The sequence below is a fragment of the Schistocerca americana genome, chromosome 2 (genome assembly GCF_021461395.2).
Source record: "Schistocerca americana isolate TAMUIC-IGC-003095 chromosome 2, iqSchAmer2.1, whole genome shotgun sequence".
Lineage (NCBI taxonomy): Eukaryota > Metazoa > Arthropoda > Insecta > Orthoptera > Acrididae > Schistocerca > Schistocerca americana.
In genome coordinates this window covers 390,652,385-390,670,925 of record NC_060120.1, presented here as the reverse complement: position 1 = coordinate 390,670,925, position 18,541 = coordinate 390,652,385, and the positions used below count along the sequence as shown (strand labels likewise).

General features: G+C 50.5%; 1 protein-coding gene across 1 annotated transcript in view; it reads left to right on the top strand.

The window, feature by feature from the left end:
• The first annotated feature begins 306 nt into the window (after window positions 1–306).
• LOC124596037 overlaps window positions 307–18,541 on the top strand; it is a 41,185-nt gene continuing 22,950 nt past the window's right edge. Inside the window, exons 1-2 of the mRNA XM_047135005.1 lie at window positions 307–362; window positions 13,076–13,238. Of these exons, the coding sequence (XP_046990961.1) occupies window positions 13,165–13,238 (74 nt within the window). The 5' untranslated portion in view covers window positions 307–362; window positions 13,076–13,164. The remainder of the gene's footprint in view (window positions 363–13,075; window positions 13,239–18,541) is intronic.

The window sequence follows — 18,541 nt, the reverse complement described above, 5'->3', positions numbered from 1 at the left end:
ATCTACTTTTTTTTTCATGTAGTTCAGTAATCGTCACCTTGTCGCAGCGCTGTGTTGTTGCTGAGAGGTTGGTGCGCCTGTGTGCAGGGTGGCGCGCCACCTGTCCGGCGTGCCCGACGGCGGCGAGGGCGGCGCGGAGCCGCACCGCGTGCGCCACGGCAAGGCGCGCCACCACCAGCACCAGCACCAGGGCCGCCCCGCCCCCGCCCCCACCCAAGCCGCCCCCGGCGCGCCGACCGCAGCCGCGGCCGCAGCTGCCGCCACCGCCGCCCCGGTCGTCGCCGTCGCCGCTGCCGCCGTCGCGCCCGACATCGACACCGGCTCTGACGCGGCCACCACCACCGCCTACAGTCACGAGCCGGGTAATGTTGCTTGCCTCTGGCCCAGGCTGCCAACTACACTGTCTGATCAAAACTAACCGGACACCTATTATTGGCCATTAGTGTGTGTCCACCTTTATGACGGCTTGAACTCTGCTGGAGGCACTTTCAGTGAAGTGTAGAGGAATGGCCGTCCATTCTTCTTCAATAGCCGAAACCGTGAGGCAGTGAGGTTGGACGCAGGGTTTGGAGCGACATCGATGTCGTAACTCACTCTAACGGCGTTCCCTCGGGTACAGTTCGGGTCTCTCGGCAGGAAAGTCCAATTCAGTAATGGTAATGTCCACAAACCATTGCCTCCTAGGTGCTTTATGATAAGCTGCATTGTTGAGATTATACAATCATCGTCTCCCCACTGTTCGTCTACTGTACACAATACTCATTTCTGTAAAATTTGTTCATATTTTTGTGCATCAAACGTTTCCATAAGCACGATGAGAGAACCACACTCCAACCACGAAAAATACCCAATCCCTAATACCACCATACCTCACTTTTAGCACTACACAAGATACAGGAAACGTTCTCCAGGCATTCGCCAAATGGCTTCAAATGGCTCTGAGCACTATGCCAATTAACTCCTGAGGTCATCAGCCGCCTAGAACTTAGAACTAATTAAACCTAACTAACCTAAGGACATCACACATCCATGCCCGAGGCAGGATTCGAACCGGTGACCGTAGCGGTCGCTCGGTTCCAGACTGTAGCGCCTAGAACCGCACAGCCACTCCGGCCGGCGCATTCGCCAAACTCAAACTCTTACATCCGATTGCTACAATGCAAAGCGATTCCTCACTCCAAATCACGTGTGTCCGGTCAGTCACTGTCCATTGGCGTCGGTCTTTACACCACCTCAAGGGCCGCTTAGTTTTGACGACAGAAATGTCTGGCTTATGATCTACCACAAGCCCATTGTTTTTAATTTCCTACGCACGGTAAATACGTTAGCCGGACTGATGGCAGTACTCTGGAACTGAGGAGTGACTACTTCCACTGATCTCATGCGCTTCTTAAAACCACCCTACGCAATGTTCGACCATAGCTGTCCGCGAGTACATGAGGTCTCTTTGGTCTTGGTTTAGCTGTGTCTGTTCCTCCTCATTCGCACTTCACAGTCACATCACCCACAGTCCACTTGGGCACCTTTAGACAGGTTGAAATGTCCTTCATGGATTTGTAACTCATGTGACATCCAGTGACTAATCCAAGTTCTAAATCACTGAACCTTTTTATATGCTGATGAGTCCGCCTGTCGTGATATCCGGTGATCATCTCCGCATTTGGATATCCGGATACTTTTGATCAGCTAGCGTACTTAACAGTGCCTGAATGATTACATTCTGCCACTGTAGCTGTCATTGGAAGGATTAAAACACCCCTTTATTTTGTTTCCCTTACTACAGTCTTTTGACTGTGAAGACTTACATATTTTTGGCCCACTTACAGTCATTTTTATGTGTTGTGCTTACGGAGAGTCGAAGAATAAAATCATTTAAATAATACTGTAAACGTATTAATATGGCCGTATTCCAGTACTTCACTTCAGAAGGATGACAAGTGCATCTTGTACTAATAATATGCGGAAATTCACGGAGTTACACTTACATGGATATGGTTTCTGTTCTTTCGGACATCTCCGCAAGAACAGACACCATTGATGACTTGCAGCCGTCTACAACGAAATTAGAATTATATTAATACATTCAGCTGCTAACGAGCGTTAATATATATCAATGGGGAAAGGTGAAAATGTGTGCCCCGACCGGGACTCGAACCCGGGATCTCCTGCTTACATGACAGACGCTCTATCCATCTGAGCCACAGAGGGCACAGAGGATAGCGTGACTGCAGGGACTATCTTACGCACGCCTCCCGCGAGACCCACATTCTCACCTTGTATGTCCACACACTGTATTCGTAGTGGCCCGCCGCCGCGACCGAACCCAGTTCCCTCTGAGCAGCCATAGCGTACGGATCTGCGTACCAGCACGTTCACAGGAGCTCAGTCCGTCAGTTCACCTAATGATGGCGACATGTATGATCGCCGAAATATTGTGCCCGTTGGACACTGTAGACCGGCAGTACACCCGTGGATATTTTGATTAACAAATACGCCGGGAGAAACTCAAGAAACACATCATACACCTTCACGGGAAGGAGATGTACCGGAGCATGAAGTAATTTGAAAAGTTGCGCCACCGTAGACGTCGTTTGCTAAGTACTTCTGCCTTTCTAAAGAGCTGTCGTTCCGAGAATGTTGTTCCAAATTTTGCTAACGTTATGCATCACATCGATTCTGCAGCAGCCAAGAGAACCAAGAAACGAGCCAGCCTCGCATTGGTACGTGAGAGAGTGCAATTCACCCGCGGGAGCCTTGAGTTTATCTCACAGGAATTACTCAAACTACATTTGCAACTGGCTAGTAATTTCACTTCTTTTTCCTGGGATTGGATTGATGGTGTCACCTGGGTTGCAGCTGATTCCGCCCATAAGAACGCAACGGGACGTCAAACAGCTAAGTTCTCACGCCTCCTTGACAAACCATCTCTGCAGGTTCCGTGCAAGACTGTCATAAATTTGAGTGGCATGGTGTTGAGTGATGATGCGGTCTCGGTTTTGCAGAAAGGTCTCAACTTCGCTCCCACCTCCAAGTTCACTCCGGTCGCAGAAATTGTTAATGCTGTTGAACAGGTTGCAGCTCGACTTCCGCCTGAATCAGCTGAGGAAATACGTCGTGAAACTTGTCGTGCGTTGACGAAATCCAAGCCGATGAAGTCAAATATCACCAGTAAAGAGAGGACGGACATTCGTGATCTGAGGGAGCGCTCTGAAATTGTTGTCTTACCGGCTGACAAAGGCAATGCTACAGTTGTTGTCTCCCATAAGGACTACACTGACAAGATGCAGAGCCTGCTAAATGACGATTCCTACCGGAAGATCAGCGTTGACCCTACAAAGAAGGTGGAGAACAAGACGAGGTCGCTTCCCAAGGACGCAGATTTACCCGAGGGTGACGCTAAGAAATTGTTACCCCAAGGTCCGGTACCGCCTAGGCTATATGGACTCCCGAAGGTTCACAAAGAGGGGGTACCATTACGCCCCATTGTCAGCAACATCAGGGCACCTACATATTTGTTGGCCAAATACCTGACTAGAATATTAAGTCCTTGTGGGGGTAAATGCCCTCATCACATCCGTAATTCCGTGGATTTTGTTAAACGCCTTGATAGCTTCAGGTTGAATGAGTCAGATATCATGGTGAGTTTTAACGTCGTTTCCGTGTTTATGAGGGTCCCCTGCGAGAGTCACTAGAATTGATTAGTCAGAAGTTTGACGAGAAGAACACTGAACTTTTTAGGCATGTCTTGACTTCCACGTATTTTCTTTTTAATGGAGAATACTACGAACAAACGGAGGGAGTCGCCATGGGTAGCCCACTCTCACCGGTGGTAGCGAATTTGTACATGGAGAACTTCGAGGAGGAAGCCCTGTCGTCATCCGAATGGAAACCTACTTACTTTTTCCGTTACGTGGACGACACGTTCGTCATCTGGCCACATGGTATGGATAAACTCCTTGACTTCCTTACACATCTAAACTCCATACACCCCAACATCAAATTCACTATGGAGACTGAAACGGAGGGTAAATTACCTTTCCTTGACGTCTTGGTCAAGAGAAGGGCTGACGGCACCCTAGGTCATGGGGTGTATCGGAAGACAACGCACACTGATCTGTATTTGCACACAGACAGCTGCCACCACCCTTCACAGAGGAATGGGGTACTTAACACTCTAGTACATAGGGCGCGCACTATCTCTGACGCAGAGTGTCTACCCCAGGAATTGGAACATCTGAGTACTGTATTTCGAAAAAATGGGTACTCAGAGTGGCAGATTCAACGTGCTCTCCACGCAACCACTACAGCACAACCCGTGGTAATGGATGAAATCACGAGGGAGGAGGTAGGCACTGCGTTTATTCCACATATAGGCGCACTCTCGGGGAAAATCGCCCGCATTTTGAAGAAACACCGGGTCGGAACTGTGTTTTGTCCTCCGAATAAAACTCGTGCACTGGTGGGGAGCGCCAAAGATGAACTCGGTTTGAGGAAGGCCGGCGTGTACCAGATTCCGTGTCAATGTGGCAAGTCGTATATTGGTCAGACGCTGCGTACCGTCGAGGATCGATGCCGTGAACACCAGAGGCACACTCGACTGATGTATCCGAGCAAGTCGGCGGTCGTTGAACATTGTTTGTCGGAAAAATCACGCTATGGAGTATGAACGCACGAGGATCCTGGTACAGACGTCGAGATACTGGGACAGCGTTGTTAGAGAGGCCATCGAAATTCGCACCAATGACGACCTCATAAACCGTGACTGTGGCTATAATCTTAGCAAGGCTTGGGAACCAGCGATTGGGTTAATAAAGAGTAAATCGAGCAAACGTATAGTTGTGAGGACCACGGCGGGCAGAGCCATCACACCGACGTCATCTCAGACGCCGTCGCAATCTGTTCCCGCGACCGTGGCGCGGGGCGCGGACGGCGGAGGGAGCGCGCCGCTGGCGGAGGGTATTTAAATCGGCCGCCGCCGCGACCGAACCCCAAAACGCACGATTCGCGCGAGAGATGTCGAAGCGAACGGAGCTACGTACTGCGAAGGGTGTGGCAGATCGCCGTCCGGCGGAGCTTGCTACGTCGGCGGCCCCATCTGGCCCCCCACTTATGACGGACCACGCAACGAATGAGGACATGATGGATATCGCTTACAGTTCCGCTTCCGGAGTCGGAAGAAGACGAGCCGTCTGCCGTACCACCACCTCGTCGGCAATCCGGCAAAAGCAGAAGAGAAGAAGATACAGCCCCTACCGGCGGGCGCAGCTCACCGGCTGAGAAGCGATCGAAACGAACGCCTGCTGACGATGCTGACGGATTCACTCGCCCGAAGCGACGCCATACAGCGCGACGACGGGTGCTGTCCACTCACGAGCCGGCATCCACTGCCAACACTTTTGCTGCCCTTGAGGATGCCCCAGAGGAACCGCCGCGCCCTTCCACGGCGCCAAGGCGGGATGCGCCACTTCCGCCGATCGTTCTGAAATACGAAGGGACCTTCCGACAGCTGCAACAGCTTCTCAATAGCTGGATGACGGCAGTCTACAATGTGAAGGTCGCCGGACGAGACATGTACAAGATTACGCTGCGCTCAGCAGACGACTACCGACGCGTGACGCAGGAGGCGTCTGAAAGGGCAATCCCTTTCTTCACTCACGCCACCACACCGGACCGCGTCCTGAAGATTGTCATCCGGCATCTGCCCTTCAACATGGAGCCGGATCACATTAAAGAAGAACTCGAAGAGCTCGACTTCAGTGTCAGAACTGTGGTCAAGATGAAGCAGCCCAAATCACGTGACTACATGCCCCTGTTTCTCGTCATCGCAACCGATACAATCGAGAACAGGAAGCTCTACCAGCCCACCCGACTCGCCAACGTCTCGGTGACCACACAAGACTTGCGCGCCAAGAGAGGCCCTGTTCAGTGCTACCGGTGCCAGGGCATCAACCATGTCGCCCGGCATTGCTCCATGCCTGAAAAATGTGTGAAGTGCGCCGGTGCACACCCAGCGAAGGACTGCCCCATCCCTCGGAAGCAGCAGCCAACGTGCGCTCTCTGTGAGGGCGCTCACGTTGCCATCTACCGCGGCTGTGAAGCTTGGAGACGCACCAGTGCTCGTCAGCGAGGCCAGCCAGTCGCCGCGAAACAGAAGAGGTCTGCCAAGGCTGAACCTACAATCTCCCACGCCACGGTTGTCGCCAGAGGACTGGCGCCCCGCCGACCCAACAGCGATGACGCCGACCATGCAGGCCCACAGGCACGTCGCCGCAATGAAGACTCCCACATCCGCGATGTTTTTGAAGACGCAGGGGCACGACATCCACTACTAAACTACGCCACTCCACCTGTGCAGAATTCGTCGGACCCGGAATCGGGCCCCTCCTCTGCTGCCCTACCCGTGACGTCTGGTGCACGCCCCCAACGCCGCGGCGGCCGGCGCAAGACGGGGGGTCGCACAACCAACGCCCCAGAAGAAGCCACATACAATGGCGAAGAGGTGGCCACTTCCATCGGCGCCAGAGAAAATACGGCTCCTGCCGCCTCCGCCACGGACATCGCCAGTCTGATTACTCAACTCACCGCACTTGTGGCGAGCACAACAAAACTGCTTGATGTCCTCACGCAGCACCTGACCGCTGCACAGAAGATTGCCGCTCCGGCAGCCACCAGACGCTCCTCCACTACTCATTATGGGAAGTGTTAGAGGACTCACGGTCGTCGCGTGGAACACCCTCTGTCCACGCACACAAGCTGGCGAATTTCGTCAATTTCTTCGTGATGAAGCCGTGGACATCTGTCTGCTCAGCGAAACCCGCCTTAAACCAGGCATTGCAGTCAAAGCGCCGAACTACTCCTGTTACCGTGCTGACAGGCCAACTGCCGGCGGAGGAATGGCCATCTACATACGGAATGGGATCCGTCACCACCAGATTCAACTGCCGCCGCTCGTGACTCTGGAGGCGATTGGAGTTGTCGCGCACACGTCAGCGGGAGCCATAACTTTCATTGCCATCTACAAACCACCGTCGCATCCTTGGGTAGATGCGGACTTAGAATCTCTTCTCTCCATCGGAGGCAAGCTGTTCATCGCTGGAAACTACAACTCCAAGCACGTCGCTTGGCGTTCACGACTCACCAACAGAGACGGACGCCGCGTCCTCCGAATCGTGGATCGCAATGACGCCGTGGTAGTGGGTCCCTATGATCCCACCATCTTCCCCGCTAATGGACAACCGGACATCGTCGACTTCGCGGTCGTGAAAGGCATTCCGCACCGCATCCTCGCCTCGACACGGAATGTTCTCTCCTCTGACCATGTGCCAGTTGTTTTTGACGTCGACCTCGACCCACCGCAGTTACCCAGGCGTGGGGTGTCACTCTCTGGAGTCAACTGGGATCTCTTTCGCCACACCGTGACCGAGTCCCTAGCTGGGATGCCACCTGTAGACGACGCAGAAGCTGAAGATTCCCTCCTCCACTTCACAGACGCCGCCCTCGCCGCCCTCGCCGCAGTCAATGAGGCGGCTCCGCCCAGACGCGAGCGCCAGGACCACTCTCGACAGCTGCCCCCCGCTCACCTTGCACAAATTGCCGAGAAGAACAGAGTGTACCGCGAATGGCAGCGTACACGGAACCCCGCCACCAAACGGCAACTCAACCGTATGCGGCGCGAAATCACGGTGGCTGTGGACAATCACCGCAACTGGGAGTGGGCTAGCCGTGTGGCGACTCTTCAGCTTGACGACGGGTCTGCCTGGAGGACCGCGAAACACTTCCTACGGCGAACGCAGCGTATGCCGCCTCTCCGAACTGCAACCGGAACTGTCTGTGAACCAAACGCGATGGCTGATGCCCTCGCCGATGTTTTTGGAGAGAACTTCAAGCCTGTAGAGGATCCACTGGACGCAGAACATGAAGAGATGGTCGCTGACCGGCTCCCTCGCTATCTGGGAACGGAGGGCGATGATGATATCGAGGCCACAACTCCTGAAGAAGTCTCGGCGGCTCTGAAGGCCCTCAATCCAAAGAGAGCTGCAGGCCCTGACGACGTCTCCACTGCCATGCTGAAACAACTGCCTGAGGTCGCCTCTACTCACCTGGCTGCAATATTCAACAAGATCTTTCGCACCGGTCACTTTCCCCTGCAGTGGAAGCATGCTGAGATTGTGGCTATTCCTAAGATGGGAAAAGATCTCCGGCAGCCGAAGAGCTATCGCCCGATTAGTCTGCTGCTTGCCATCTCGAAAGTTTTCGAGCGCATCTACCTGAAGAGGCTACAGCAACACGTCACCGCCGAAGCTCTACTCCCAGATGCCCAGTTCGGCTTCCGTAAGGGCCACTCTACGGAGCACCAACTTCTACAACTCGTGGTAGAAGCCTTCGATTCCCTGGAGAGGCGCGAATACTTCGGAGCAGTCTTCCTTGATGTCTCGCGCGCTTTTGACAGCGTCTGGCACGATGGGCTGCTCTTCAAACTTCTCGAAATGGGGGTCCCTGGATCCCACATCCGTCTGCTACGGTCCTTCCTCGATGGACGGACTTTTCACGTCCGTGCAGAAACTGGCCTGTCGACAGTCCGTCCCATCAGAGCAGGCGTGCCACAAGGTTCGGTCTTGGGGCCGATCCTGTACACGCTCTACACGGCTGATACGCCGACGGTCCCTCGTGTGCATCTAGCACTGTACGCCGACGACACTGCGCTCTACTCACGAAGTATGCGCGCGGACACACTTCGCCAGAGGTTGCAGCACGCTGTCGTCACCCTAGCCGATTGGGCCGTCAAGTGGAAACTGCAGTTCAATGGCGCCAAGACGCAATTTTTCATTGCAACCCGTCGTGTCATCCCAGCCGCTCTGCCCCCACTCGTCGTTGGAGGCAGTCCTGTCAACTGGCGACCGACAGCGCAGTATCTTGGGGTCACCATAGATCGCCGCCTCACCTGGGGCCCACACGTGAAGGGCGTCGTAAACAAAGCAAGGGGTCGACTTCTCCAGCTCTACCCCCTGCTCAACCCGACGTCGACTCTTCCTCCGCGACTGGGCGTCACGTTGTACAGGGCGCTAATCCGCCCTGTCTTCGATTACGCGGCTGTCGTCTGGGGGAATGCGGCAGACGACCACCTGAAGAAACTACAATATCTGCAGAACAGGGCTCTCCGCCTCGCGCTGCACCTGCCGCGGGACTTCCCATCTGGACCACTGCACGACCTCGCTGAGGTCCGCAAAGTCAAGGACCACGTCCGTATGGTTGCCCGCCGCTTCTACGAACAGGCGCGGCAATCCGAGAACCGGTACATACGCTCTCTGGGGCAGAAGATACGGCGCAATGCCAACGCACGCTGGCCCCAGATCCTTACGGCATAGGCTGTCACTGAAGAAGAAGACAGAGTGGAACCAACCGGAAGCCAATCACCTCTAGAAGACGCACCACCAGAATAAATAGGAGGCAAAACATGTATATGTTGTGAACTCCGCTTTACTCGAAGACAAGTTTCTTCGCGAAGAAGCCACGCACCCGACCGAACCCAGTTTCCTCTGAGCAGCCATAGCGTACGGATCTCCTTGCCGGCACGTTCACAGGAGCTCAGTCCGTCAGTTCATCTGGTGATGGTGACATGTATGTTCGCCGAAATATTGTGCCCGTTGGACACTGTAGACCGGCAGTACACGCGTGGGTATTTTGATTAACAATTCTTGTAATCGAGGGCCAATGTTGTGAACAGCACTGTACAGCATATCGGTAGGTATGATGAACTATTACCGGCTAGGGAGGATGCGATTCTGTAACATATCGGCGTACCTCGCACCCGTCATGATGACAGTTCGAAAAGCAGCACCATGCATTTCCGATCACAACTGTTGTAGTAAATCCACACCATGCCGTGACTTTCTCGTCATGCAATGGAGTTTACGCAACAACTGTAGGATTTTTGGTAGCTCAGATTACATAGTTGTGGGTGTTGACTAATCCTCAGAATGTAAAATGGACTTCGTCGGTCCTCAAACAATCGTTATTTTCCCCCAGTTTTTGAAGTGGCCACACCGCAAACGTTCTCCGCGTCACAAAGTCGGTGACTAACAGTTCATAATGACGTTGGATTTAGTACGGATAGCACTGGAGGCTACGCCTTAGTGCTCTCCAAACAGTAATGCATGGAATGCCGAAGCGACTTCGGTATTCACGAGCTCTGACTTGACCACATGGAGATGAACCGCTCAAGTCTCCATTGCTTCCTGAACTGACCGAGCAGCAGGAGTACTCGTGTCTGGTCACCATATATGGGCCCGATCCTCTAAATAACCCGCAGCTTTGAACATCGTGATCATTTTCTTCACAACACTTGTCACAGGATCTTTACTCGTTTGACTACCCATCTTGTGGCAATAGGATCGTAAGGCTGTAGTTGCGGATACTCCATTCTGATAGCAAAGCTTCACTAACAGTACCTTTTCTGGTGAAGTCAACATGCCACTATTGCTGGCACATCTGACTCCCTCACTCACTACAGTTCATCTTACACACGATTCTTATGCAGCGTCACTGACGTGTTGTTGTCCGGCGCTCTCTCTTGGCCGGTTTGTGCGCTCGTTTTTGGTTTCAATAAAACTTCATTCCATTTCAAGCATGTGTGTCAAGTTTTACCCCTCTATGTACGTTATTCGGTGAATTAGTGCATTTTCAAAAAATAACGGACTTTTGGATCACTCTGCACATGAAACCATTCGAAATAGGGCGCGTGCCCATAGTAGTTTCTTGCTTCAAATGATCGTTCCTGTCATATCCCTAGATACTGACCATTTCTCCTGGGACACCGCGTGTATACAGACCGTCTTCGAGAACCGTCAGTTTCAACGCCCCAGAGTATTGCTAAAAGCACGAAACACTCGTTCTTATTTTTAGCGAAACAAACAGCAATGTGGAAAACAATGAAGCGCGAAATAGACTGGTATAGGAATGTGTATTCAAATACAGAGATACATAAACAGGCAGAATACGGCACTGCGGTCGGCAACGCCCATAGAAGACGACAAGTGTCTGGCGCAGTTGTTAGATCAGTTAATGCTGCTACAATGGCAAGTTATCAAGATTTAAGTGAGTTTGATCGTGGTGTTATAGTCGGCGCACGAGCGATGGGACACAGCATCTCCGAGATCGCGATGAAGTGGAGATTTTACTGTACGACGATTTCACGAGAGTATAGTGAATATCAGGAATCCGGTAAAATATCAAATCTCCGACATCGCTGCGGCCGGAAAGAGATCCTGCACGAACGGGACCAATGACGACCGAAGAGAATCGTTCAACTTGACAGAGGTGGAAACGTCCCGCAAATTGCTGCCGATTTCAGTGCTGGGTCATCAAGTGTCAGCGTGCGATCCATTCAACGAAACATCATCGATATGGACTTTCGGAGCCGAAAGTCCACTCATGTACCATTGATCACAGCCCGACACAAAGCTTTACGCCTCGCCTGGGCCCGTCATACCAACATTGGGTTGTTGGTAACTGGAAACATGTTGCCCGGTCGGACGAGTCTCGTTTCGTATTGTATCGAGCGGATGGACACGTATGGGTATGGAGACAACTGTATGAATCCATGGACCCCACTTGTAATCAGGGGACTGTTCAAGCTGGTAAAGGCTCTGTAATCTACATCTACATTTATACACCGCAAGCCACCCAACGGTGTGTGGCGGAGGGCACTTTACATGCCACTGTCATTACATCGCTTTTCTGTTACAGTCGCGTATGGTTCGCGGGAAGAACGACTGCCGGAAAGCCTCCGTGCGCGCTTGAATCTCTCTAATTTTACATTCGTGATCTCCTCGGGAGGTAGAAGCAGGGGGAAGCAATATATTCGATACCTCATCCAGAAACGCACCCTCTCGAAACATGGACAGCAAGCTACACCGCGATGTAGAGCACCTCTCTTGCAGAGTCTGCCACTTGAGTTTGCTAAACATCTCCGTAACGCTATCACGCTTACCAAATAACCCTGTGACGAAACGCGCCGCTCTTCTTTGGATCCTCTCTATCTCCTCCGTCAACCCGATCTGGTACGGATCCCACACTGATGAGCAATACTCAAGTATAGGTCGAACGAGTGTTTTGTAAGCCACCTCCTTTGTTGATGGACTACATTTTCTAAGGACTCTCCCAATGAATCTCAACCTGGTACCCCCCTCACGAACATTTAATTTTATGGTGTGGGGCGAGTGCAGTTGGAGTGATATGGGATCCCTGATAGGTCTAGACACGACTGTGACAGGTGACATGTACGTAAGGATCCTGTCTGGTCACTTGCATACATTCGTGTCCATTGCGCATTTAGACGGATATGGGCAGCTCCAGAAGGTCAATGCGACGCTCCACACGCCTAGAATTGCTACAGAGCTGCTCCAGAAACACTCTTCTGAGTTCCGCTGGCCAGCAAACTTCCCAGACATGAATATAATTGAGCATATCTGGGATGGGCAACTGCCTTGCCGCAGTGGCTACACCGGTCCCCGTCAGGTCACCGAAGTTAAGCACTGTCGGGAGTGGCCGGCACTTGGGTTGGTAACCATCCGGGTCGCCACGCCCTGTTGTCATTTTTCGGGGTGTACTCAACACTCGAACGAGTAGTAGCGGCTCCGGTCAAAGAAAACCATTATAACGGCCGCGAGAGCGGTGTGCACATGCCCCTCCTATCCGCATCCTCAGCTGAGGTTGACACGGCGGTCGGATGGTCACGATGGGCCACTTGTGGCCTAACGACGGAGTGTGCATATCTGGGATGCCTTGCAACGTGATGTTCAGAAGACATCTCCATCCTCTCGTACTGCTATGGATCTATGGACAGCCCTGCAGGATTCATGGTGTCAATTGCCTCCAGCACTACTTCAGACACCAGTCGAGTCCATGCCACGTCGTTCTATGTGTTCGCAGGGTAGGGGGGCAGTGCGATATTAGGCAGGTGTACCAGTTTCTTTGGCCCTTCAGTGTATATTGTGATATGTTCCGATAGTTGACACAGCCAGAAGCTGCTGCGACGCCTGCAGCTGGACTGAGTGTGTGCGGCGTATGTTGGCAGGCGAGCAGCGCGCCGTGTCGGGCGCGTGCTACGGCGGCAGCGAGGTGCTGCTCGTGGTGGCCGCTACCTGCGCCGTCAACCTCACCTTCATGCTCGCCGTGCTGGCCATCGTCCTCGCCTGCAACAGGCACTCCAAGCCAGACCCCGATTGGAACGCCGCCAGGTGAGGCCCGCTCTACAATCCCCACTGTGACTGGAGATTAAAACCTACATTGTCTGATCAACCGCATCAGGATACCTGTTACTAGAGATTAATGTGGTTGCCTCCCTTCACCTTTACCATGGTTTGAACTTTGCTCGAAACACTTACAATGAGATGTGTGAATGTGTGTAGGGCAATGGCTGTCCTTTCTATCCGTTCTACCTAAAGAGATGACACCAGAGGAGGACGCTGGGGTCTGGAGCGAAGTCAACTTTGTAACTCATTCCATAGGTCTTCTGTTGAATTGAGGTCGTAAATCTCGGCGGATCAGTCCATTTCGAGAATGTTACTGTTCACAGACCACTGTCTTACAGATGTTGCTTTATAACAGGGTGTATTGTCACACTGATATAATCATCATCTCCAAATTTTTCCTGCACTGTGCACGGTAGACAATGCTGCGAAATTTATTCGTGCCCTTCCACATGTAGCGCTTCCTTAAGCGCAATCGGGAGGACATACTCTAACCGCGCGATTTTTTTCTTTATTGTCATTTTACCCCTTACACAAGGTGGGTTGGCAGCGGCAACAGTACGCCGCTCTTCAGCCACAGGTTGTGCAAGAGAAAACAATGGTGACACAGAATGAACATACCATAACGGGGGACAAAAACCAGTAGACATAGTAACGAAATAACACGAAGTCGCTCACACGGAAAGAAAACCAAAGAAACTGTTAGCACTGTACACGAATACTGATGATGGAGATGACACACGTAAACGATGGAGTGTGGGCGGCGAAAAACACTGAAGCACAAATACGACGACATACACACAAAACCGATGGCGATGATCTCCGGCGCGCTAATGTTCACTTAACGTGTGGGAGTCTGGGGACCTGCCAAAAGGGGAAAAAGGTGGGGGAGGAGGGAGAGGGGAGAGAGGAGATGCCAGTGGCAGAGGAGATGGGGGGAGGAAGGAAGGTATGGGGGTAGGGAAAGCCCAGAGGTGGAGGAGGGAGGAAGGAAGGAGGGAGGGAAGGGAGGGAGGCTGCCCTGAGGAAAAAAACGTGGGAAGTGGAAGAGGAGGATCAAAGTTGATAGGAGGGGTAGATGGAGGGGAGGAGGGCATCATCAGGCAGGAGGAGCTGGCGGAAGCCACCTTGGGAGAGGGTAAGGAGAGTGGAGAGATGGAGAGCAGGTGGAACGTGGGAATACAGGCGCGGCAGCGGACAGGGGTGGAAGAGGATGGGAGAGACAAGTGGGTGAGGGGGATCTAGTTTACGGGAGGTGTAGATGATCCGTATCTGTTCGAGGAAAAGGAGGAGGTGTGGTAATGGAATAAGGTCGTAGAGGATCTGCGTGGGGGAGGGGATGGCCATAGATGGTGTCATAGAAGTCGAGGAGACGGAAGGAAGGGATGGTTTTGCCTACAATGATCGCCTGTAACCGCATGATACACTCCCATACCGTAATACTACTTCCTCCATACTCCTCTGTAAGCACTACACGTGATGGCAGATAGTCTTCTCCCAGCATTCGCCAAGCCGAAACCCTTCCATCGGATTGTCACAGTATACAGGGTGGTTCATTGATAGTGACTGGGCCATATATCTCACGAAATAAGCGTCAAACGAAAAAACTACAAAGAAAGAAACTTGTCTAGCTTGAAGGGGGAAAGCAGATGGCGCTATGGTTGGCCCGCTAGATGGCGCTGCCATAGGTCAAACGGACATCAACTGCGTTTTTTTAGATAGGAACCCCCCATTTTTTATTACATATTCGTGTAGTACGTAAAGATATATGAATGTTTTAGTTGGACCACTTTTTTCGCTTTGAGATAGATGGCTTAGTGCTGTCCGTGCAAAGCCTGGGCGTGTTGTTAATGATTAATAAACATCTCACTGATACCCGTCATCCTGCCACTCAGGTAACGTTAAAAGTTCTACCGCTGCTGTGGCATCATTTGACATAATCTCACTCTCTCTCGCTCATTTTCATTTTGTTGCACATTTCAGCACTTACTGTTTCTGATTTTCTCGTGTTTACCGAGCAGGGACTGCCTGCTCAGTGTCCTGCAAAAGAGAACAGTTTGAAGACAATTTTCCACTCATTTCAAAGATGTCGTATTAACTGATTGGATGTATTTCATTTCGGCGCACATATTCTGATTAAGTCCTTATCGAATTATGAAAAGCTTGCTGTATCATGTTCCGATAAAAGCCACTGATTTCGCGGTCATTCCTCATTTTTCAGTGCAGGACGTTTGCTGTACATGTTTCTGTTACATTGTTATGACGGACAGAAGTCGCAAACATTGAGACCTGGAATGTTTAAATGAAATGTAACCGCCTATCTGAAATTTCGTTCCTTCTAAAAAATTGTCAAATGGTTTCCATCGACTGTAACGCGTTAAGAGAATACGAAGCGGCTCCGTCCAGGGGAAACCATGTTTGCGAAGGCACTAACAAACAGAGCCAATATCATTACACAGTCCACCATGACGGTTGCGTGTTAGCACGTAATTATCTTTTACACAATAAGGGCTATTCTGTTCATGTCCTCATAAGCAGAGATTATGTATTTTTACATGGCTGCTAAGATGGAAATCTGCTTTGTCTAACTTAAACAGGAAGTTAGTTAAAATTTACGAGCATAGCACTTTTCATAACACCCTTTGGCGAAGTTCCAAAGACAATACGTGTGTTTCGAGGATTTAATTCCTTTATCACCTCAAAGTGTGTAATTCAAGTCGAACAGCTTCGTTACTCTCAGGTGCACAACTAAAACATATTTCTTTTTCTCCCTAAAAACTACGCACCGATGATGACCTAAACTCTGGTGGTCGGAGGTTCAAATACCCGTTCAGGCACCCTTTTTTAGCCTCTGTTTTTTCTCTTAACCGCTAACGACAGATACTTGTATAGTTCCTGTGCACATAATGCGGCAAACTTGCTCACTTACTTTTTACCCAACCTTTTATCAAGCTTGTGTTGTGTCTCTAATTCTCAGCCCCTACTCCTCCCTCCCCCCCCCCCCCCCCCCCATTCACCCAGCGTGAGGTTGTTGGTTTTTACCCCACAGTATTTCATTCCAGACAGTAAGTAATATGTGTATCAAGTTCAGTTGAAATCAGTTCACAGGCTTAGCAGGAGGTGTTGAACATATGCATAAGTGACATAAATTGCGCAGATGTGAATCTGATTCTGTGCTGTTTTACACCACACGACTCCTGAGAGGCTGTTAAATTTATCAACCGTATGGGCTGATTTAAGGTCACGAAACACGTTCACAAAATTATTGTCTCACTTTAGTGGTCATTCTTGCGATCTTGTTGAAAAACTGAACAGCACAAATAAGAGAGAAACTGCACTTCATACTTTTTAGCGTATTCCACGTCAACTAATTACGGGAAATAAATACCAACAGGTCGTTTTCGAGCCTTTTTACTTCACCTCTTCTCATCTAGACCCCTTTTCCTGGCGGTATTGAGGAATCTTACTCCCACAGCATTTTTGTAGAAATGTGGCTAACAAAAAGGTTGAATTTGCTCTAGGTGTTCCAGAGCTATGCTTCAGTGTCACCCATTTCTTATCCCCACCCGTATGGAATGTAGGTCGTTCTTCCTTCACAGTGCATCTTTGCCGACTGCAAGTGATATATGTATCAAATTTGGCTGAAATCGATCCAGTAGCTTAGGAGGATAAATGGAACATACATGCATACTTACATACATTTTCGTGAAATAGAGAGATTTTCCACTTGTGTATTTATTTTATCTGGCGGCATTAAGACTTTCAGTTTTATATCCAAACAGACATCTTTAATAAGTTAGCATTATAGTATGTATAGTATGTGAGTAGTAAATGATGTTCATATCCTAATGAATATATAATATTTCTGAGATACCGGTCTAATTAACACAGCTAAGTAAATTCCTCATTGAATGTTTGTCGAATGTGAGTAATGACAAATAACAGACATGTAAGGCAGCGATGCAGAAGGAATGAAATCTGGGGAGGAAGATGACTGGAATGGAGAATAGTGAGGAATCGCGAGACGAGGATAGCAGACGAAATAGAAGAAAATAACAGAAATAGATAGAAATAGGAAAGAATGGATAGTCTTCACCTAAAGAGATTTAGGAAACCTACGGGAAACTTAAATCTGGACGGTCAGAAATGGATTTGAACCCGGCTCCACCCGAATGAGAGAACAGACTGTTAGTATGAGTTCAATGTGGGTTTGTAATGCTCTCTTCGGGTAACACAGGAAAAAGCGACATTTAGCAGCTTTTCACTAGATCTAGAGGTAATCTAAGAAAAGTAAAAGACTTAACTGGTCAGTACATCACCGACAAACAATTAAATGAATGGATTCCTGATGAATGGCAACTTGATTGAGGCACAGAAAGTACTCCACGGCGGGTGCGTGGATTTTTACCGAGCGTTCGTGAAAGATTTCAACCTTCCATAGGAATATTCACAATACGAGTATTTATGTAGAATTAACACAGGCGTGCAACTGGGGATTGGTTGGGTACCTCAACATATTTTATTTAAATGTGATCAATACATTGAGGCCGTGTGCATAAGATCAGGTAGTGTTTGTGGCATAGCCAGTAATGAAGAAATTTGGCGGTTACTTGCTATTCTAGCGAATAATACACTACTGGCAGTTAAAATTGCTACACCACGAAGATGACTTGCTACAGACGCGAAATGTACCCGACAGGAAGAACTTGCTGTGATATGCAAATGATTAGCTTTTCAGAGCATTCACACAAGGTTGGCGCCGGTGGTGACACCTACAACGTGCTGACCATGAGGAAAGTTTACAATCGATTCCTCATACACAAACAGCAGTTGATCGGCGTTGCCTGGTGAAACGTTGTTGTGATGCCTCGTCTAAGGAGGAGATATGCGTACCATCACGTTTCCCACTTTGATAAAGGTCGGATTGTAGCCTATCGCGATTGGGGTTTATCGTATCGCGACATTGCGTTGGTCGAGATCCAATGACTGTTAGCAGAATATGGAATCGGTGGGTTCAGGAGGGTAATACGGAACGCCGTCCTGGATCCCAACGGCCTCGTACCACTAGCAGTCGAGATGACAGGCATATTATCGGCATGGCTGTAACGAAACGTGCAGCCACGTCTCGATCCCTGAGTCAACAGATGGGGACGTTTGCAAGACAACAGCCTTCTGCACGAACAGTTCGACGACGTTTGCAGCAGCATGGACTATCAGCTCGGAGACCATGGCGGCGGTTACCCTTGACGCTGCATGACAGACAGAAGCGCCTGCGATGGTGTGTACTCAAC